Source organism: Mytilus edulis, chromosome 12 (assembly GCF_963676685.1).
Source record: "Mytilus edulis chromosome 12, xbMytEdul2.2, whole genome shotgun sequence".
NCBI lineage: Eukaryota > Metazoa > Mollusca > Bivalvia > Mytilida > Mytilidae > Mytilus > Mytilus edulis.
The window spans coordinates 54,912,324-54,935,228 of record NC_092355.1 but is presented as its reverse complement, the minus strand read 5'-3'; the positions used below and the strand labels follow the sequence as shown (position 1 = coordinate 54,935,228).

The 22,905-nt window shown below is 31.8% G+C and overlaps 2 protein-coding genes across 2 annotated transcripts; one reads left to right on the top strand and one right to left on the bottom strand.

Moving 5' to 3' along the window:
• Positions 1-1,173: 1,173 nt before the first annotated feature.
• LOC139498836 (endoplasmic reticulum-Golgi intermediate compartment protein 3-like) lies at positions 1,174-21,182 on the top strand. The gene is made up of 12 exons (XM_071287408.1): positions 1,174-1,383; positions 2,265-2,423; positions 2,976-3,095; positions 4,360-4,391; positions 4,668-4,735; positions 6,798-7,021; positions 7,520-7,551; positions 9,193-9,289; positions 16,619-16,683; positions 17,210-17,346; positions 17,913-17,968; positions 18,594-21,182. Exons 1-12 carry the CDS (start codon positions 1,287-1,289, stop codon positions 18,671-18,673), a joined length of 1,167 nt encoding a protein of 388 aa, XP_071143509.1. The 5' UTR covers positions 1,174-1,286; the 3' UTR covers positions 18,674-21,182.
• On the bottom strand, positions 11,717-14,682 carry LOC139498835 (reactive oxygen species modulator 1-like). The gene is made up of 3 exons (XM_071287407.1): positions 14,530-14,682; positions 12,495-12,636; positions 11,717-11,950 (listed from the first exon to the last, which is right to left on the bottom strand). Exons 2-3 carry the CDS (start codon positions 12,623-12,625, stop codon positions 11,842-11,844), a joined length of 240 nt encoding a protein of 79 aa, XP_071143508.1. The 5' UTR covers positions 12,626-12,636; positions 14,530-14,682; the 3' UTR covers positions 11,717-11,841.
• Positions 21,183-22,905: the final 1,723 nt, after the last annotated feature.

Sequence of the window (22,905 nt, the reverse complement as noted above, 5' to 3'; positions counted from 1 at the left end):
CCTTCATTGCCAAGTCAACCATTAATATTTCCAAATTTTAAATTTAAACCACTTAAGGTATTTCAGTCAGTTGCGGATTCAGACGGTAAATCGAGACATTTTATTGTACCCCTCCCCATGATCCTCAATTCAATCATGGATCCGAGCATGTTAATTTATATTGTAGGTTCATATCATATCCAAGTTAAAAAGGCATTACCTACGAGAATGCAGATACATATATAGGTATATGCTATATACTAATATACACTTCAGAATATATGTCTATATGGCAAGCCTCCGTGATATAAAGTTAATAAATACTTGAAATGTGACATTTTTGTTCAATCAATAATGAAAATGAAATGATGAAATTTAAGCAGGCAGTGTGGTTCACTTTAGCCAACATACGCTAAGAAGCAAAGCTGATGAATTATGCACTTGCAAGTGAATATATATAATTCGACGTCCGATCATTAAATCCGTATTCGCCCCTTATCTAGAGATGGGTTCACCTTGGAACATTATATTTACCAATATATATATATGTTCCTAGTTACGCATAAACCAGGCGTGTTCTGCTATTGAAAGGAAACTATAATGTCAATATTGAAAGTGAAAAACAATGGTAAAACCATTTGGTTGCATACCACCGATTTGATCCTAAATAAATTATTCTTATATAGGTTAACACAATGATTCTCCTATTATTTCAACCTACTTAGTATAATATAAAATCAAACAAACCCCAGTATAAAAATCCAATTGCACGTGTTCGCTATCTATTTATAAATATATTTATACCACTTTATATCGTGTTATATGTCCGTCGGGGGCAGTCTTAGGAGATCACTTTCAATGGTTTCTAAGATGGCATCTACACTGAAATACACAAGAAATTCTGATACATATTATCGAATCCGTGTATATCGTAAATTGTTTATTCTAAGCTTAGGATATTTATTTTTATATATAATAGTGTGTTATACAGTATATCAAATATGAGAATTTAAGACAAATTGATGAAAATTTGATAGCTTATGTCCCTTTAGTCCGGTCATTTAAAAAAAAACCACTATCGTATTTATTATGCGCACTTGGACTAGGAGCAACTGTATAATATGTGTTCTTTCTGTCCGATCTCTGTTTTGTGGTAATCGGATATTTTCCCCAAAACACTCTATTGTGAAGATCAGTTTGCTATCCACTTCCGGGATCAATACACGTTCGTTGTTTCAATTCGCCGACACAAATTGTGTTTATTTCAAACTTAGATTGATTTTGTATGTTTAATTGAATGGAAGAAAATGAATAAACAAAATGTATTCGAGAAACTGCGTCAGTTCGATGCTTATCCAAAGACGTTGGAAGATTTTAGAATCAAAACATTCGGAGGAGCTACAGGTAAAAGAAAAATTATATGATTTCCCCAAAACAACTACAAACAGGTAGCTGTGATGATCTTTTTGTGATGTTATTGACATGAATAAGATACGATAACCACAATCACGTTTTTTGTTAATGATTATTCAGTTAAATTTCACTCTGCCCAGTAGGCAAGGTAGGGAACTGGTTCCTTTCGCCCTGATTCACATAATTTGCTCTAGCTATATCTAGAACCTGTTTGCTCATAGTCCATTTACCCAGAATCACAATTGCCTATGTATGTCATATGCAGTCCTAACAATAAACTTAATATGAGGCAGGCATAACCTGGGACGAAGTCTGTATATGTATTATTTTTTTACTTCAAACATGTTAATAAAGGATACGGAAATACCGTAACGTTCCCGATTTTGGTTCTGTTGTTAGGGATTTAGCTGTGACGTTCTTTAAGTTATGACGTCATATTCAATGTAAACAAAAGAAACGCTCAGGTAACGTTTTTTTTTCAAATCAAACAATTATTAAAAATGAAACTGTTTTGAGTTCCAATCTTCATGATCTTATATTTTACTAGACTGATGAATATAATTTTTTTTTCAAAGTCTCGTGCAAACAAGACAGATTTCTGCGCAAATGTGGGGAAAACCGGAACAGGAACTAGATCTGAAAAAAAAATTAACGATTTTGAGTTCATTTTTTTTTTTATTGATTTTTCTACCGTAATTGAGGACTTCTTCCCCATATTAATCTACAGACCCGAGGCATTTTACAAGGATTAGCAGGTGGGCCAATGTTTGAGTGAGAACTGAGAAGACTGCATATACATGTACATGTAATATATATAGTCAAATACATTGCTTTGATTCATAATTTCTGAAGAGCTCTATTTGTATTTTCAGTGACTATAGTCAGTTCCATTATTATGGTGATACTGTTCATGTCAGAGTTGAACTACTACTTAACATATGAAGTAACACCAGAGTTGTTTGTAGACACGTCTAGAGGACAGAAGTTAAAGATAAACATAGAAGTTAAATTCCCTATCTTACCATGTGCATGTAAGTATTTCCTCAACAAACAAACAAGGCCTTTTTTTCTATTATTTCTACTATTCATCATGTTCATAGTTTGGAATGAGAACTAGGGAATACTTTTTCTGTGCTTTTCTATGATATACTCTATATATAGATATAGGAAGATGTGGAATGAGTGTCAATGAGACAACTCTCAATCCAAGTCAGGATTTATAAAAGTAAACCATTATAGGTCAATGCAAGGTCTTCAACACAGAGCCTTGGCTCACACTGAACAGCAAGATATATAAAAAGGGCCCCAAAAAATTACTAGTGTACATGATGTAAAACCATTTAAACGGAAAAAAACTAATCTAATCTACAAAAAAAAATGAGAAGCACTTATCATGCTTATAGCCACATCAACAAACGACAACTACTGAACATCAGATTCCTGATTTGGGACAGGTGCAAACAATTGCAGTTGGATTAAATGTTTTAATGGTACAAAACCTTCTCCTTTATGTATCATGTGTATGTTAAAGTGAACAGCAAATCTGTAATGTTTGTCTTCATTGCTTTTATATAATATTTCAGATTTAAGTATAGATGCCATGGATGTATCAGGAGAGCAGCAGATAGATGTGGATCATCATTTATGGAAACAAAGAATAGATTTAGAAGGAAATAAAATAGACGAAGCACCAGAGAAAGAAGGTACTGAGCAGAGTGGATAATAAAATGTCAACAATTGATTATTCATTTTAAGGCAATAATGATAATCCCTTGCCCTTGGTTATTTAAAGTATAAAAATGTCATGAAAAAAAAATCAAATTATGCTAGATACATGTATTCAGCCTGTGTCATAACATTTTTATATTGCTATAATTTTGATTGCTCAAAAAAGAATATATGCAGTCTCACACATTAATTTTTATGGTTTTCAAAATGTTTGGTCTCAAGCAAACATGTATCTTCGGCTGTTGTCTGCTCTATGGTCGGGTTGTTGTCGCTTTGACACATTCCCCATTTCCTTTCTCAATTTTATCTGATAAAAGATATATCAAAAGTGTCTGCCATGACACTGAGTGCTCTTAAATCTGTATCATAAATGAAAAGTATAATCTTTTCTCTCTTTTTGATAAAAAAAAAAACCATCAAAGATATATAAGATAAAAATTAGGTGTGCCATACTTTCATGACTTTCCTTTTGTCTATAAAAAGGATTTTTTTTTACTGCAGATTCCTTTATTTTTTTTGGGTACTAATACTTTCAGGAATTAAGAGATGTATGATTTCATGTTTTTGTCAAAGTCTGTATACAAGACATACAATCCTATAAAAATGTATACTTCATCTGTTGTCTGCTCTATTGTCAGGTTGTTGTCTCTTTGACACAATCCCCATTTCCATTCTCAATTTTATGCATCCATCATTTAAATTTGTTGCTCATGTTTAGCCTTGAAATCCACAAAAATTGGTATACCACAATTGATAATTAATCCACAGCACCAATAATGATTCTATTAAGGAGGTACCTAACACTTAAACACTACAGGGAGATAACTCTGTAAAGTCAGCTAAACGTTTTAATTACGTTGTGTTGTAATGGGAATAATAAGCTTCTCAAAGATCAAAATTGGTGTTTGTCAAACTGATATACATGTATAACCAGTGTAATTTTTCTGACAAAATGGTTGGTTCAAAATTTTTGAAATTTTTATATTTTTGTTAAAGGGTCAAAGTTAATACTTTTTCAAAATTTTATCAAAATTAAACGAGCCAAATTAATTTTAGTGAAAGTGTTGGGTACCACCTTAATGACTTTTAATTGCCTTGGGATAATATCTTGTCCATTGTGCATAAACCCAGTGGGTGAATAAACTCATTAAAAGACAGCAATTATCACATTTAGGTGTTTTAATTAAAAAAAATAATGTGCTGAACATCAAGGATTAATCTTTATTTTACTAATTTCAGAATTAGGAGATGAATCTAAGAATATAACAACAGTAAGTAATATATATAGTGATCTCCCTTTGTTAACAGTGATAAAACATTAAATTTCATCTCAATAGTCAATAAATTATTAACCTAGTGCCTTAAAGCTCTGTGGTACATGCACTCTGACTATATTTCCTACCATGGTGCTATCTTGAGATGGATTTAAAATGTATAGGGCCATAATGGGCATATTCCCACAACTTTTTAACTTTAAATGTAAAAATCCTGAACAGAAAAGGAATTTTAAAACATAACATTTGACATGGATGAATTTTATCTTCTAGGCAGTAACTAAACCATTAGATCCAAAAAGATGTGAAAGTTGTTATGGTGCAGAGACTAAAGATGGCCAGTAAGTTAAGAATATAGCAATTTAAAATTTCATTTTGTTGTTGCTGTCATGATTGTGAGAATTCTTAGTTCTTAATTGTTTGGTTTGGTTTGGATATATTAACCCAGCTATTTTAACAAATGAATAAAAATAGAAATTGGGTATACTTTAATGAGACAGCAACCCAATGTCAAAAAATAGTCAAAAGACACCATAGGCAACTTAGTTTAAAAAGAGGATAAATATATTTATACATTGTGCTATTACAAATACCTTTTACATATGCATGATATATATAAGAAGATGTGGTATGAGTGCAACTGAGACTTCTGACAACTCTCCATCCAAGATACAACTTGTTAAAGAAAAACCATTATAGGTCAAAGTACAGCATTAAACACTGAGCCTTGCTTACTTGGAACAGAAAGCTATAAGGGGCCCCAAAAAAAGACAAGTGTAAACCATTTAAAATGGAAAACCAACGGTCTATTCTATATATAAAAAAGTGGTCTATGTATATAAAAAAAAAAGTAATATGCTGTGACCTGCTTTTATATACAGTTTTTATATGACCGCAAAAATTAAAACATTTTTGGTCGTATATTGGTATCACGTCGTCTGCGACGTCGTCCGGCGTCGTCGTCAGCATTGTACGAAGACAAATGGTTTCCGGATAATAACTTAAGTATAAGTAAATGGAAATCAATAAAATTTTAACACAATGTTCGTAACCACAAAAGGAAGGTTGGGATTGATTTTGAAGGTTATGGTCCCAACGGTTTAGAAATAAGGGGCCCAAAAAAAGTATTTATCTAGTTTCAGGACAATAAGTTGTGTATAAGTATTTCAATTGCTCTGATATTGTTCCGCAATGTTCATACCATATAGTAGAAGGTTAAGATTTATTTTAAGGGTTATGTGGCAAACAGTCTAGGAATTGAGGGCAAAAAACAAGCATTTTTGTAGTTTCGGGACCATTACTTATGAATAACTGTATGGATCTCTCTGACATTGTACCACAAGGTTCCATATAACAAAGGGAAGGCTTTGATTTAATTTGGGGTTAATATCTCTGAACATTTAGGAATAAAGGGCCAAAAAAAAGCATTTTTCTAGATTACAGGCAATAACTTGAGTTTAAGTGAATGGATCTCTCTGAAATTATGCTACAAAGTTTCTTACTACAAAGGAAAGGCTGAAGTTGAGTTTCGTGGTTCTTGCTCCAAGGTGGAAGGGGGTTTTAATAAATGAGGGGTCAAAAAAGGGGCCCAAATAAGCATTTTTGTAGTTTTCAGTCAATAACTTGTGTTTAAGTGAATAAATCTCCCTGAAATTATACCACAAGTTTCCATACTACAAAGTGATGGTTATGGGGGGTTACGGCTCAAATCATTAAGCAATGAGGAGCAAAAAAGGGAGAAAACAAGAGTTTTTCTGGTTAAAGGACAATTTAGACAATTTAAAAGCAGTGTAAGGGAGGTAATGCAATTAAAATTTAAAGAATACTGTTATATATACGGTATGTTTGATTACATGATTACCAATGCTCTTCAACTTTTTACTTGTTTGGCTTAATAAATATTTTGATATGAGCATTCTTATGTAGACGAAACGAGCGTCTGGCATGCTAAATTATAATCCTGGTACTTTTGATAACTACATGTATATACTCCCTTACACTGGTTGTTTTCAAAAGTTTAAAGAAGAAATCTTCAATAGATTTGTTAGATCTTTGACCACATTTATATTGTGACCTATGTTAGGTCAAAAATTTGATCACAATCCAAATTCAGACAGTATCAAGCTTGAATATTGGGACCAAATTTGCCCCAACTGTTTGACTACTGCGGTCGTATAAAGCTGCACCCTGCAGAGCACCTGGTTAAGAATTGATAAAACATGCGATATTAATTATTGCAATTTCAAAAAATTATTCATTCTAATAAATTTCACATGATTATATAGATATCAGAGTGCAAGATCTTATTATTGCAAAACTCACATAGTCACATTATTAATAATAAAAACCTCTCCTTAAACTCTGAATTTGTGTAATAAGAATTAAACTTACTTTGTGTTTCAGATGTTGCAATAACTGTGAGGATGTGAGAGAAGCCTATAGAAAGAAAGGATGGGCTTTTAATAACCCAGAAAATATTGAACAATGTGAGAGAGAAGGGTGGTCACAGAAGATGAAAGCCCAACAAAATGAAGGTTGTCTGGTCTATGGATATTTAGAAGTTAACAGAGTTGCTGGAAATTTCCATTTTGCACCTGGAAAAAGTTTTCAACAGCAGCATGTTCATGGTAAATACTATTTTTATATGAATGTGGTTATGACACATGTTTCTAGAATAACCTTCACTCCAGACCAGCAGACTCTTAATGTTATAAATTATCTAGAGTATAAAAACAAAAAGGATTCAATTAAATTCTAACTTTGCCTGAGGGAGTTACAACCTAAGATAATTATTAAACAATAAACTGGAAATTTACAGAAAATTTTAAAACATGTCATTGGAAACGCATTTTATATTGGAAATATAGCATGAAAAATTAACTGAAAATTGAGATACACAAAAATTATTTAAAAAAAATTATACATAAAAATAAAACATTTCAGACAGAACAAAAGAATCCTTCAGTTTCTAATTCAGCTTGTGGGTTATTGTGTATATTCAATCTTTCATTACTCATTTTATTATTCATTTTGTGATCAAATTAGCCCAGATTACAAATCCATAACCTCTAGAAAAATTAACTTAAAATACCATATAAATCTATTATCTGTATTTTTCCTTTTAGTTCATGATTTACAAGCCTTCGGTGGCCAAAAGGTAAGATATAAGATAAATATAATTAACTTAGTTCGCAATTGTTTTCTACATGTATTCCATATAAATCAACAATCTGATTAAAATACTGGTCCATTGTCCAATCTTTGCTTACTGGTACAAGGATCTGAAATATTACATTCTACTTTGTTTGAAAGACATTTCAGGATTCTCTTGTTTTGTCAAATAAGAACCCATCTTCAAAAATTGAAAGGCTAAAATTTCATTGACTGATTGAAAACATTTTGGAGCAGGAAGTGAATAATGAGTGTTGTCAGATCCTTATAAGCTAAGATTGATATTTTAATAAGATTTTGTAATAAAAAAGATCATTTTTGTCGAGCCTTCGACTTAAGTCGAAAAAGCGAGACATAGCGTCCACAAATATTCACTCTGTGGTTAAAGTTTTTGAAATTTTAATAACTTTCTTAAACTATCCTTGAATTGTACTAAACTTAGACAGAAGCTTGTTTATGTTCATAAGATAGTATCCAGAAGTAAATTTTGTAAAAATAAAATTCCATTTTTTCCGTATATTTTACTTATAAATGTACTTAGTTTTTTCTGCCAGGAAACATTACATTCACTCTGTGGTTAAAGTTTTTAAAATTTTAATAACTTTCTTAAACTGTCCTGGAATTGTAAGAAACTTGGCCAGAAGCTTGTTTATGATCAGAAGATAGTATCCAGAAGTAAATTTTGTAAAAATAAAATTCCATTTTTCCCGTATTTTACTTATAAATAGACTTTGTTTTTCTTCCTCTTAACATTACATACAGTCTGCAGTTAAAGTATTTAAAACATTTTTAAGATTCTTAAACTAGCCTGGATTTTTACCAAACTTGGACAGAAGCTTCTGACAATCAAAAGATAGTATCGAGAGGAATAATTTTATTGATTTTTTTCATCATTTTTGATGAGTGTGTGATTAAAAATGTAACAGCAAAAGTAGGCGAGACACTGGGTTCCGCGGAACCCTTACAAATTTTTGATAATAAAATACTTTAAAACACCAATAAGTGAAAAAATATGAGATGTGATGAACATGTATCTCATAACAATATATGATGAAGTCATACAAATGATACAATGTTGGTTTATTTCATAAAAAATGTTGGTTTTACAATGATCCTTCTTTTTTCACTAGCTTTTATTGTGCAAATTCCTAAGCAATAAACTGAAACATATGATCTAAATTACTGCAGAAAGGATTTTTTTATATATTTGTATATTTATTAAATTTTATAAACATGCAGTTATTGGAATAGAGCTGATAATCATAACATGAAAGCAAGAAAAAAATTACCATTCAATCATTAGCTCATGATGAAAGCTGAATAATTAATAAACCAAGAAAATCTGGCTATAGAATTTAATGAATAATAAATGCAATATTGATATCAACAATTTCAGGTAAAATGGATTTTTAATAACTATACAATTGAATGAAATTGTTGATATCATTTTCACCATAATCTACTAAAGCTTTATTATTTAGGAAAAACACGATATTATAAATCTCTTATAAGATTTGTATTAAAACTATTTTTAACCTTTCTCATAGTCAATCTAAAATTTGATAGTACATTTTGTACCAAAACAGTGACTGATTAACAATTGTATGTATTTTTTTTTCTTTTTCAGTTTAATCTGACACATTATATAAAACATTTATCATTTGGAGACGATTATCCTGGAATAGTTAATCCATTGGATAATGTGGAACATATAGCAGACAAAAGTTAGTATATCAGGGAGGAGTGTAGAAGAGGTAAAGGGGAGATAATCCAGGAATAGTAAATCCATTATATAATGTTATACATATAGCAGACTAAAGTAAGTTAATCAGGGAGGAGTGTAGTAGAGGTAAGGGGAGATAATCCTGGAATAGTAAATCCATTAGATAATGTTGAACATATAGCAGACAAAAGTAAGTATATCAGGGAGGAGTGTTGAAGATTTAAGGGGAGGTAATCCTGGAAAAGTAAATCCAGTTAATAATGTGGAACATAAAACAGACAACAGTAAGTTTATCAGGGAGGAGTGTAGCAGGATCAGGGGCGATAATTTTGAGATAGTAAAATCACTTGGACGATGTTAATTATCATTATATATGTTACATAATTTAATAGCAAGTAATTGCAAAGCTGAGCAGTATGGTAGATTATCCTTATGTTATAAATCCATAATCATATTTGGAGATAATCCATACATGTATACAATGTATCATACATAAGACACATATAAGTCATGTTGAAATCTCATCCTTGGGTTGATGTTTTGTACAGTGAAAGTGTATTAGAAACTAAATTTGACTATTGATGGCTATCCCATTTTCAAAGTACCTTCCCTGTGTATTATGGAGTCCAAATGGTGTAGAAGTAAGAAACCTAATGTCATGGGGGAGTGTTGTAGACTGAATATAAACAATCTTTAAATAGAAATGAAGAAAAGTAATGTGCAATATTGAAATAATGTTGATTAAATGAGATGAATTCTTGAATACTGGAACATTATGTGTTAACAATTCTAGTATACATGTATAAACTATATCAGAAAATAATCCTAGAGTAGCAATTTTATATAGCCATATAAAGAATACCATGTTTTGCAAGATTGTTTAGCTGTAGAGAAATGTGTGGCTTTGTAGATAAGGAATCAATTTGTGTGTACTGTATAGATTTGTACATGTATTTGTTACTATTATTCTGGTAATTTCAAGCGTAATTTACTATAAGGGTTATTTCTGCAAAAACAGCAATAAGCATGAAATGAGGCGTGGATATGAACAAACAAAAAATACAACTGGGAAGCTATTTAAATAAGGAGTCTATAACCATTCCAACATATATATCCTGATGTATTCACAATGTCTCATTGCATTGTTTAATTGAGACATTGTGGTACAATAGTTGAAAAAATGGTCCATGTCCCATAACAACTACATGTATATTAATGGATAAATTGTAGAACATGGCCAGTTTCAAAAGCGAATAATTTCACCAGTATGAAAGCATTACATATAATGAGTGTTCCTGTTTGAGTTGTTTTACACTAGTCTTTTAGGGCACATTATAATAGGTTGCTGTTTCAATGTGACCCAAGGCTCCATGTTGAAGGCTTTGCTTTGACCTATAATTGTTGAATTCCTATAACTCCTATTAACCGTGTTAAATTATTCCAACTGTTTATAGTGAGTATGATGACAAATAATCTTACCAAGTAGGCATGGTAGGCAAGCTTTCTATCTCAACAGTCACCAGGTATCGTTGTGTTGTGTTTTGAAACAGATATACAATGGCTATATCCCAGAGGTTATGTGCAATGTTCAGTGTCATTGGAGACTTTGAAGGGAGGAATGTTGTATCATTATGGGAATTCCTTATCCATCAGAGAAAACACCTTGTAAATGCTGGTCTTTTCTCACATGTTTTTGTTTTGTTATTTTTGTCATTTAGTTTTGATGGCATTGCTTTGAGTCTATGTACATCGGGTTGTTGTCTCTTTGACACATTCCCCATTTCCATTCTCAATTTTATTACATAACTTTTTTTGAACCGGTCATTTAGACTGAACATTAAATAGACACTAGTTTATTTTTTAAATCTGCATATCAACCTCTAGATGTCTTTCTGAAAGTTTGCTTACTGTCTACTTTACATATACCCCACATCTCCTTTTATTCACCATTTCCAATTGTTGAGGAATACTCAAGGCATGACTTTGTGCTGTGGTTAAAGGAATTGTGTATCATTAGCCTGTCAACACAGGTTGTGAGTTTGAATAACGTACATGGTAGGTGCACTGGACTACAATCTTAATTAACTAGAATTGTCAGTTGGTGGTTCTTCTCCAGCACTGTAGCTTCCAATCATCCAATAAAAACTGACTACCATGAATTAGCACAGCCACACTAAAGTGACTGCTGAAAGATTGATGGTGGTGTGTAAACATTGATCAAACGACCTTAGTTTCACGGTTATTGGAATATAGAGAGTTCTAAATCAATTTCAAAGAGACAGCAACCTAACTACACAAAATTACTGGAAGACAAAAAGTCATATCAAACTTAAGTAAACTGACAGAAATTATTTGTTTTTGACAGTAAAAGCCTCAACTTGATTGTTTGTAAAATTTCTTTTGCGAAAATATTAACACAAAAGATGTCTAACCTATATAATATCAACCTTTTAATTACAAAACAAATTTTCTTTATGTGAACATGATTATAATTCTTCGAACAGTTACTGGCACTGAGTTCTTAGTCAATAGATGGTGTTTATTATCACTCTGTCAGCATCGTATTCCAGTTCCTATACTCATGAACACACCAAATGTACCGCCACCTTGTACCATGGTTTTACCAACGGTCTGTATTAATTCTCTTCCTCGTAATCCCATCCTATAAAAGAGTATTGTATTATAAATTTGAAACTCAAGTATCAAATCATTCAATCTGAAGCTACATATAATTACAACACCAGGTTGAAAACGGAGGAGTATCATGAGAAAAAGGTATATGAAAAGTGTAATATTACTATCTGCATTCAATAATAGTACATTGTATTTTAGTGGGAATTGATGTTTAGTTTTCTGTTAGGTGTTTTGTAGACTGTTTTTTTCTTCTCTTTAAGGTTCCACTAAAGTAAAAATATAGGACACTCTATTAAAACATCTAAACTTTGCCTGTATTTTTCAACCTATACATGCTATAATGAATAAAGTCCTAAACTATGGGAACATATGTTTATTTAAACATACTTAACGTATACACACTATGTAAATTGTAACTCAACTTGAAATTGTTATGTTGTGACCCATCTGGTTCTTGGGGTGAACACTTAGTTTTCAAAAAAATCTGGAGCCATAAAGTTATGGTACTTCCTGGACTTCAATGTATATATACATGTAGATTTATGTATACAAAATTTGTATATATATATTACCTCAAAGCAGAAAATCCTCCAAAGAGTGCACCAGATGCTAAACCAACACAAAAACCCATTGTGAATCCCATTTTCATTTTATCAAAACATCTTGGCCCTGTTTGCCCATATCCACTAGGAACAGCTGGCATGCTTTTCTAATCTGAAAAAAAAGGAAGTTTACGTTATACATCTATATAAATCTTATTTAAAAAAATGTTTGCTTCAAATTTTACATGTCAGAACTAGAACCAAAAGTACACCTATCCTTGTATTATGGGATTTTGTGTTGTTGTGACACACTCACCCGAGATATTAATTAACTTGATCAATTGTTATACTAAGTAACACCCCCCCCCCCAGGACTGTGTGATTGATTTCGCAGGTACATGTAAAATCACATTTTTATCGACAAATTTCCAGCTGACAAAACCTACTGGTCCAAAAGCAAATTCTTCTGGTCTTGGAACACTGGACCAGCGACAATTTTGATCCCTAACTTTACAAATTGGGCTTCTCATGTTTGAAGGCTGTTTGGTTGCCTATAAAAGCTTACCATTTTGAAAAGGGGGGTTAACGTTCCCAACCCAGGACTAAGGGGTGTTCTAGCTTTATGTCCCCATTCAAATGCATTGATCATCCAAAAAAGGGGGGGGGGGTTCCAACATCAACTTCATTTGAACTTTGGTCATGTTGGTGAATAGTTGTCAAATTGGCAATCATATAAAAGAGTGTCGTATTGGTACTTTGAGTTTCATGACAAATACAATAACATTACAAACCAATAGGACAATTGGCTTCCTTAAGAGAAATTTAAACATAGGAGCAACTTCAGTAAAAGAAAATGCATACAAAAGCCTCGCAAGACCAATAATAGAGTATGCAATAAAATTGAGAATGGAAATGGGGAATGTGTCAAAGAGACAACAACCCGACCAAATAAAAAACAACAACAGCAGAGGGTCACCAACAGGTCTTCAATGTAGCGAGAAATTCCCGCACCCGGAGGCGTCCTTCAGCTGGCCCCTAAACAAATATATACTAGTGCAGTGATAATGAACGCCATACTAATTTCCAAATTGTACACAAGAAACTAAAATTAAAATAATACAAGACTAACAAAGGCCAGAGGCTCCTGACTTGGGACAGGCGCAAAAATGCGGCGGGGTTAAACATGTTTGTGAGATCTCAACCCTCCCCCTATACCTCTAACCAATGTAGTAAAGTAAACGCATAACAATACGCACATTAAAATTCAGTTCAAGAGAAATCCGAGTCTGATGTCAGAAGATGTAACCAAAGAAAATAAACAAAATGACAATAATACATAAATAACAACAGACTACTAGCAGTTAACTGACATGCCAGCTCCAGACTTCAATTAAACTGACTGAAAGATTATGATTTCATCATATGAACATCAGGCACAATCCTTCCCGTTAGGGGTTTAGTATCATACCATCATAACATATATAAGTCCAGTATGGGACCCATACTTTAAAACGGAAATAGATCGTTTAGAAATGGTCCAGAGAAGAGCAGCAAGATACGTTTCCAACAAACACCATAACCACTCAAGTGTCAGCAAAATGATTGAGCACCTGGAATGGCCATCTCTGGAAAAAAGGCGAAAAGACGCTAGGCTAACTATGCTCTATAAAATAGAACACGACAAAGTGGCTGTAACTAAGGAAGGTCGTCTTATGCAACCAACACGACTGTCGAGGAACATGCACGACAAAAGTTTTCAAATTCCTGCAAGCAGAAGTGATTACAGGAAATACTCATTTTTCCCAAGAACAATCAGGGACTGGAACGCTCTCCCTCCTGGGGTAGCATCAGCACCGTCAGTTGAGGCCTTTAAAGCCTCACTGACAAAGCTGAACTAGATTATCGAATTGGGGGGGGGGGGTCTGTATGCGCACCTAAGTCATGGCATAATAATCAGCTCGTTGATTGTGGCCATTATCAGGCAGAAGCAGAAGCAGAAGCAGAAGCATTGTATCTCGTCATTTCACACTTTTCAACGATATTGTCATGGTTTGAAAAGACTGACCTTAGGTTGTATCTTTTATTTGTAGACAGGATCACATAAAAACACGATGTCTACTATTATAACAATCAGGGAACGTGGTTTTCTTCCTCAAGGTGCTTTTATGAAATTTTTAGAAGCATTTCTTGAAACATACGTGACTTCCGGTTGGTCTACAAACCGAAAAGCAAATCGATGTCACAACGGCCGTTTATATTTATTTTGTTGTTATAGATGTAATTGTTTTACTTTTGATAAAACATAGTTTTATTTAACAAGATGCAGACAAAATTTTGCATGTGATTAAAAATGATAAAAAGTAGAGGTGAAGGATTTCTGGAAGTGACCAGCAAAAAAATTTCAACGGTCTAAATTTAGCAAAGAAGTCAGTCAGTCCTAATTTATTTTCCTTTCATTTACGCTTTTTAGCCTAAAAAGTGCCTGTAACTTACAAACCTAAACCATATAAACATAACTGAAAAACACAGTGGCTTAATGCCTGTTGTCATAATAAGCACTAACCCTTAGGCAATAGGCCATAGCTTTTTAGCTCACCTGGCCCGAAGGCGTCCGTTGTCTGTCGGCGTAAACTTTTTACATTTTGAACTTCTTCTAGAGAACCACTGAATGTAATGATACCTAGCATGGCATGAATGTTCCTTATGAGGTGCTGACCAAGTGTTGTTACTTTGTAGCCAATCCATCATCCAAGATGGCTGCCAGCAGGGGACTTAGTTTAACATAGGATCTTATGGGAAATGCATACAAATGTCTTCTTTTAGAGAACCACTGAATGGAATGAAACCAAACATAGCATGAATGTTCCTTGTGAGGTACTGACCAAGTGTTGTTATTTTGTAGCCCATCCATCATCCAAGATGGCTGCCAGCGGGGGACTTGGCTTAACATAGGACTCAAATGGAAATACATACAAATGTCTTCTTTTAGAGAACCACTGAATGGAATGAAACCAAACATAGCATGAATGTTCCTTATGAGGTGCTGACCAAGTGTTGTTATTTTGTAGCCGATCCATCATCCAAGATGGCTGCCAGCGGGGGACTTGACTTAACATAGGACTCTAATGGAAAAACATACAAATGTCTTCTTTTAGAGAACCACTGAATGGAATGAAATCAAATATAGTATGAATGTTCCTAATGAAATGCTTACCAAGTGTTGTTACTTTGTCGCCAATCAAGCGTCCAAGATGGCTGCCAGTGGGGGGACTTAGTTTAACATAGGACCCTATGGGAAATGCATACAAAAGTCTTCTTCTAGAGAACCACTGAATGAAATGAAACCAAGCATAGCATGAATGCTCCTTTCCTAATCAGGTGGCGTGCTGGCCAAGTGTTGTTAATTTGTAGCCAAATTTTATCTTTTTTTATATGATTTCAAAAACCCAAGTAGAGTCAGGTGAGTGATACAGATACAGGCTCTTGAGAGCCTCTAGTTAAACTTCTTGATTATTAATTTTTCTTCAACTATGAAGATAGATTATAGATTGATTGATTTGTGTTTCACTATTTCACTATTTTGAGGTCACTATGTGAAAGGTCAAGGCCAGAGTTACTAAAATAAGACAATAAATTGTACATAAAATAGGCAACTGATAGATACTAGCTATATATAATCAAATACAAAATATGAGAGTGCTATCTTACTTGAAATTTCAAATTGTCTCATATAATTTGCGAAAAATCCCGTTGGATTTCAAGCAAAAAAAAGCTTGCAGTTGAAGCTCATAGTAAAGTTCTAGTAATAGACTTTTTAACTTAACAGTGGTTTCTGAATACTGAATTAAATACAAAATATGGGATTAAAATACTTCTTTGGACTTGTACACCCACATTAAGTTTAAGGTCAAAACAGAAAGGTAATTTCTGTGCAAACGCATAACAGAAAATAATCATACCTTCAAGAAAACAATATACATGTTACTCTCTTGAAATCAGAGCATTAATTAAAAGATTTTAAGGGTATCTGGAAAAATAAAGGCAAACAAAGGTGTCTTACTTAAATAAGAAAAGTAACCTTATTATTTTTTCAATGAATTTCATTACATTATTTTATAAATACCAAATAGACAGATTTTGTTTTCTTTTTTTAGCTCAGATGATGTTCCAGTATTACGTAAAAATTGTACCCACTACATATGTTAAAGTGGACAGCAAGGTATGTTTGAATTTATTTCAGTACACATAGTAGTTAAAGAAATTAATACTGTTTTTCTGCTAGTATCAAGGAATAAGAGCAAAGACCAGTTAGTTTTGAGACAGAATAATGTGTAAGTTAGTAAGTAAGTAAATTTAATTTAGAGTCGGGCATGATATGCACAAATTAAGACAGTAAATATGGACTCTGTAGAGCTCTTAACCAACTTGATATTTAAAAAACAAATAACAAGTTATAAGCACATTTGACAGACTATACATACAAAGAAAACACATGCATAATATAATAGCTAAGCAAACAAGCATGTACTGGTATAGTTAAATGTTTGCCAGCAGAGACTGTTACCATGTCAACTAACCTGGAAAAGCTTATGGGTACAATGCATTTACAAAGCAGGCATAATATTCACATTATATTGGTATGATCTCATCCTGATTATATATTTAATTAGCTGCTTGACTTTAAGCAGTCATTATCTTCATAATCTATTATTTAAAATAAATATGAATAAGAATTTTTATTTCAGATATTAAATACAAACCAGTATTCAGTAACCAAACATTCCAAAGTAGTGGGAGGTACAACAGGAGAATCTGGGTTACCTGGAGTCTTTGTTATATATGAAATATCTCCAATGATGGTTAAATATACAGAAAAACAAAGGTAAGATAATTTATCTCCCTTGAGCCTAAATTTTTGCACACTGCTTATCTCCCTTTAAAATAACATTTCCTTTATATCTCACTGGAAAGCATTGAATAAAACTTTGCTAATATGCATAAACATTTATTTTTGATTACCTTCAACTTTTACATGACGAGTTCAGGAAATCTTTGTATACAACAAGTGTACAATCTTTCTTTTTAAAAATTTAAGAGTTAATCTTGAAAAAGGTAAAATGGATTAAAAGAAATAGTTAGATTATGTCAAAATACAGCAACTCAACAACAAAAAAAGACATTAATAGGTCTTCATACTTTTTTTCAGCAAATTGCGTGTCTTCAGAGTTTGTCAATGTTTTAAATGTCTGAATTAGTGTAAATATATTTTTTTAATTATATTTTAGTTAGATAATATACATAATTTGGCGTAAACATATTTATACAATTAAATAATTGATTGGATCATGAAACAATATTTCATTATATTGGTGTCTACCAGAGTTGATTTTGAGTTTGGACAGTCTGATAAAAATACAACTTGACATTTAATTGTATTTTTTTATTCAGGTCATTTATGCATTTTCTAACTGGTGTATGTGCAATTATAGGAGGTGTCTTTACTGGTGAGTTTAATTATAACAGATCTATGATTTAATTTCTGGACTTTTAATCAAATTGAGAATAGAAATGGGGAATGTGTTATATGACAACAACCGTACCAATGAGAAGACAACAGCCAAAGGCCAGCAATGGGTGTTTAAAGCAGCGAGAAACTCCTGCACATTAAAAGGCATGCTTCATCTTCAACAATATTTCTTTCATTAACCATTCACCTGGAATACACTTTTTACCAAAGAAATTTTTCATGCAGCTTTTTAAATTGTTTTTCACCAATCCATTTATTCACCTCATTCTAAAAACTTTATTTTCTTTATGCTTGCTCAAAAAAAAAAAGTCAAAAAATTAATATCTCAGAAAATCGAGAGATAGCTTTAATGCAATTAAAAGTTAAATTCAGATTTGGGGAGTGACATTTGTGTAAACTACACTTTAATGACATGTTTTGTGTCATGCTGAACTATGAGTTTCTGGATAGGAAAACAGAATTCAGAATAATTGAAGTATAGAAGTATAGAGAAAATAAAACAAAATGGCAGTAAAAATGAAGAACAGAAATGAATACCACACCCCATCATACCGTCAATCATTAAATTTTGATTTATTTGATTGTTTTTCTTCTTTTTCTAGTTGCTGGAATAATAGATTCAATGATTTACCATTCAGCTAAAGCTTTACAGAAAAAGATAGAGTTGGGAAAAGCAACGTGACACACAGACAGAATTAGGATAATTATGATATTTGAAAGGTTATGGTGTATGGATATATAAATATGCAAGAGCTATCCAAGTTTGGATGTCCAGAAGTTGGTAGTGTATTTGGAAAGTAGAATTTGGAAACACACTATCTCCACAATTAGCATTTAGAAAATGGCCACTTTTTTATTCACAGATAGATATTATATACTTATCTTCTAATGTAACTGCTGATTAAAAAAATTGTTGTAATCTTTCCATACCTGTCATATTTGAATTGTATGTGGTTCTGATTTCATGTAAACTTTTTTTGATTTGATTAGTTTATGAAGCATTTAAATATTGGTTTTAAAGTTGAATTTTTCTCGAAAACACACCCTGTTTCATTACTTTTCATTTGAAACAGAATTTATTTTGTTACATGTTTTCATTATCTTAAAAACCACAACCATGCAAAAAAAACTTTGGCAGATTTTTTTTATCTTTTCGGTTCTTCACAAGTTATTCTAAAAAAACTTAAAATATTGCATCTTATGCCTTGGTTACTAAATTGTGGCGGAATTTTGTTTTAACCATGTTTGTTATCTTGTCTGTCAGTAATTTGGTGTGTAGTTGTATGTTAATAAGCTAAGTATATATGAAATTTGTTTTGTTCTGACTTAATGTCTGTTGAGGGAATTACAGGTAGGGATATCCTTGTTGTCCAATAATATCTACTTTTCTTACCTGTCAATTTTATTTTATATCTATCTTTAATGGTACAACAATGACCTATACATCATCCTTTTCCCTTACCTCCCTCATTGTCTTAAGTGTTGAATTTACGAAACTTGTTTTTATTTGTTACTAATTGTAAGAGATCTCATTCGCACTGCGTTATTAATTCACTTGTTTTTATCTAATTCATGTTTAAAAAAAGTTCAGGAATGGATCAGATAAATAAATAAGTTTTAAGAGGAAAAAGATCATCAAAATATATCCTCATACTTTGGGATCTTCTCTTCTTGTCTTCTTACATTGTTTTATGTACCATAGTATTTATAGATATGATTTTGATGAACTGAAAAGTGATTTTAGTTTTTTTCATAATTAATGCCTTTTTGACATAGATATATGGCCAGTCTTGCTTGATTCTTTCCTTAGACCATCACTGATTATTTGAAGTTATAACAATTAACCAGAGAATGTTAGTGCTAAATATTAACCTTTTTGTGACCTTCATATTACTTTTGAATTGTGAATGCAGTTATTTGGTTTTTAAATGTACTGTCTTTAGATGTAATTCAAGATCAAGACTACATAAGAATTAAAGAAATGTTATCATGGTTGTTATACACAGTCATGTGTTTCATTTCTTTTTCCACTCATCTTAATGAAAGAAAAAGATTTCATTTAAATCTTACTTTGATAATGAAGGTTTTATAATTAAACTCCAACACTAATTTTTATACATACCATGGTTCTATTTGCATGAATAAAGGTGTTGATGGGATAAAAAGAAGTGACTAATGGATTTTTGTAATGGTCCAAAAAAAGAAAAAAAAAAGAAAGAGGAAAATTGGGCAAAAAAGAGGATATTGAAGAATGGGGTTCTAAAATATAAAAATAAGAGAAAGATGGGCAAACTGAAAAAAGAACTCAGAAATGAAGACCCCCAACATCCCCTTGCTTTTTATCAATCCCTACGGTTTCCAGACCCTTTTTAAGAAGGTTATTTCTTACAAAATTAATTGAAGAGAAGAAAAAAATGTTTCATTGTTGAAAATCTATGCAAGTAATGTTGTTTAAGTAAATTGAATCATACAATTATTCACATTGTTTTAAAGTAGAATGTGCCATTTAATACATGTATATTGCCTTTGTTTGTAATTATTTTAATTCTGCAACCTAACAAAAAAAAACTTGTATACTATTTAAGGTATCTCATCAATAATAGGTCATGTGACCACTATAAATTACAGAATGATTTGCACAATTATAAATGCTTTATCTTTATTTGTTGATCATGAAAAATTTCAAAATGCGAGTTCATTATTGCGATTAAAACCCTGTTGCATTTTTTGGAAATAATAAAAACATTGCAATAATTTCTAAATTTACAGTATTTATAAGTTGATTTCAGTAAGTTTCCACGTCTATTTCTCATCTATAGGATTCAAGAATAAATTAACCAATCAAGAGGCGTACATATAAAATATAAATTACAGACTTTGATGAACTTTAACAAAGTACTGTTGTAGAACACTTAAGGATGTGTTAAAGGGGACCGTCTTCTTGAAGACTGTAAATTTGAAAGAAAAAAAAATATTTATTTATTATAAGTTTTGCTCTTGGATAATACCTGTTTATAAGATGTTTAAGATGAGCAATATTCATATTTATGACTTGTGAACTGTCATTTTTTTGGATCAAGAAATCCTTCAAGTTGAAAAATGTGTCATAATTTTATTTACGTAATTTATATTTACTGAAAAATATATATATATGTGTACATTTTTGAAGAAATATTTAACTTTGCAATAAATTTTGTTGTAGTTAATATTACCAAATACAAACAATGAAAGTTATGCCAAGACATACTGTGTTTGTGAAACAAATATTGAAGCCATTGTTTTACTTCTGTAGTTTTGATACCATATGTTAAAGATATGCTTTTTAATGTGGTTTTTTTTTACCAAAATTTGTGTTTGTTAATAAATTGAAGAAAAAAAAAAGGAATCTAAAGAAACAGCAGGATACATTGTCCATGATGTTTTGAATCTCATGTGACAAACACAAGAAGCATGTGTAACAGAACTATATTTTCTGCTTCCCTCCCTCTATTGAAGTACCATAACTTATTTAATTTAGATTTTTTCATGTGTTATGATTTAACTTACAGATAACAGTATTGCTGTTAAGAACATACCTTTTGTGCTTTGTAGATAATACTTCTGCTCTTCTAATACTTTAAACAGAAAGCTGTAAGAATATATTTAAATACATTTTAAAATACATATTATATTTGGGCAGTTCTATCTTTAATATAGTGCATTGCTTTTGTTTTCAAATATTATTTTAGTAGGCAACAACTAGGCTATTATGAACCATTCACAATACCAATCTGCACCAAAAACTTTTTCATCTACTAGTCCGGACACTAAATATCAAAACTTGTCCCTATAAACTATATAAAATTTTCACTAGTCGGAATCTATACTAGTGGCTAACGGTGCAGACTGCAATACTGTTGCATTCTTTGAAAGATACCACTAAGCATGCTGATTTTTGAACCCATGGAAACCTATAGCATTTTATACCTATTTTTTCAAAAGTAAGCTGTATCAATGAATTTGTTTTTTCGTCATTGAGCAACTTCTTTGTCCTAATATGCAAAGATATTGAGATACATGTTACTTTGGGCAATGCTATTAATAGATATCATTTGTAAACATCATATCAGCATACAAATAATGTCTAATGCTGCTTCCAGATAGTGAAATGTTACATTTCGTGTAGACACTGATCTATTATTGAAAACCATATGGTGCTCAAATATAATTTCATTTTATGATCTCCCAGATATCTGATGTCAGAATACACCAATATGATTTAAAGGAAGTTTGTATCAAGAGTTATCATCAAGTGCATTTGTTAAGATATATTATTTACAATAAAATATGAAATGAATTTTACAAGTGTTTTTATTTAAGGAATAACTGCAATATTTTTTCTGTCTATGAAGAAAAAACACAAGAGTGCACACGCTGAAATGTCTCGCCTTCTATACTAATCATTGATATTATGTTGATAGTCCTAAGTATAAATCTAAGCTTTATTACAACTGTCACATAATCTTAATATTAACCAAGATAACTAAACAAAGACCAATGAACCTTGAAAATGAGGTCAAGGTCAGATGAACCATGTCAGGCAGACATGTACAGCTAACAATGCTTCTATACAACATATATAGTTGACCTATTACTTACAGTTTAAGAAAAATAGACCAAAACACAAAAACTTAACACTGTGCAATGAACTGTGAAAATGAGGTCATGGTCAAATAAAACCTGCACGACTGACATAAAGATCATAAAATATTTCCATACACCAAATATAGTTGACCTATGGCATATAGTATTAGAAAAAAAGACCAAAACTCAAAAACTTAACTTTGACCACTGAACCATGAAAATGAGGTCAAGGTCACATGACATCTGTCGGCTAGACATGTACACCTTACAATCATTCCATACAACAAATAT

Coding starts and splice junctions, on each gene's coding strand:
- LOC139498836 (XM_071287408.1), top strand. CDS start 1,287: ATGAATAAACAAAATGTATTCGAGAAACTGCGTCAGTTCGATGCTTAT. Junction 9,290..16,618: donor GGAACATATAGCAGACAAAA/GTTAGTATATCA, acceptor TTCTTTTTTTAG/CTCAGATGATGTTCCAGTAT. Junction 17,969..18,593: donor TATAGGAGGTGTCTTTACTG/GTGAGTTTAATT, acceptor TTCTTTTTCTAG/TTGCTGGAATAATAGATTCA.
- LOC139498835 (XM_071287407.1), bottom strand. CDS start 12,625: ATGCCAGCTGTTCCTAGTGGATATGGGCAAACAGGGCCAAGATGTTTT. Junction 11,951..12,494: donor GGAGGATTTTCTGCTTTGAG/GTAATATATATA, acceptor ACTCTTTTATAG/GATGGGATTACGAGGAAGAG.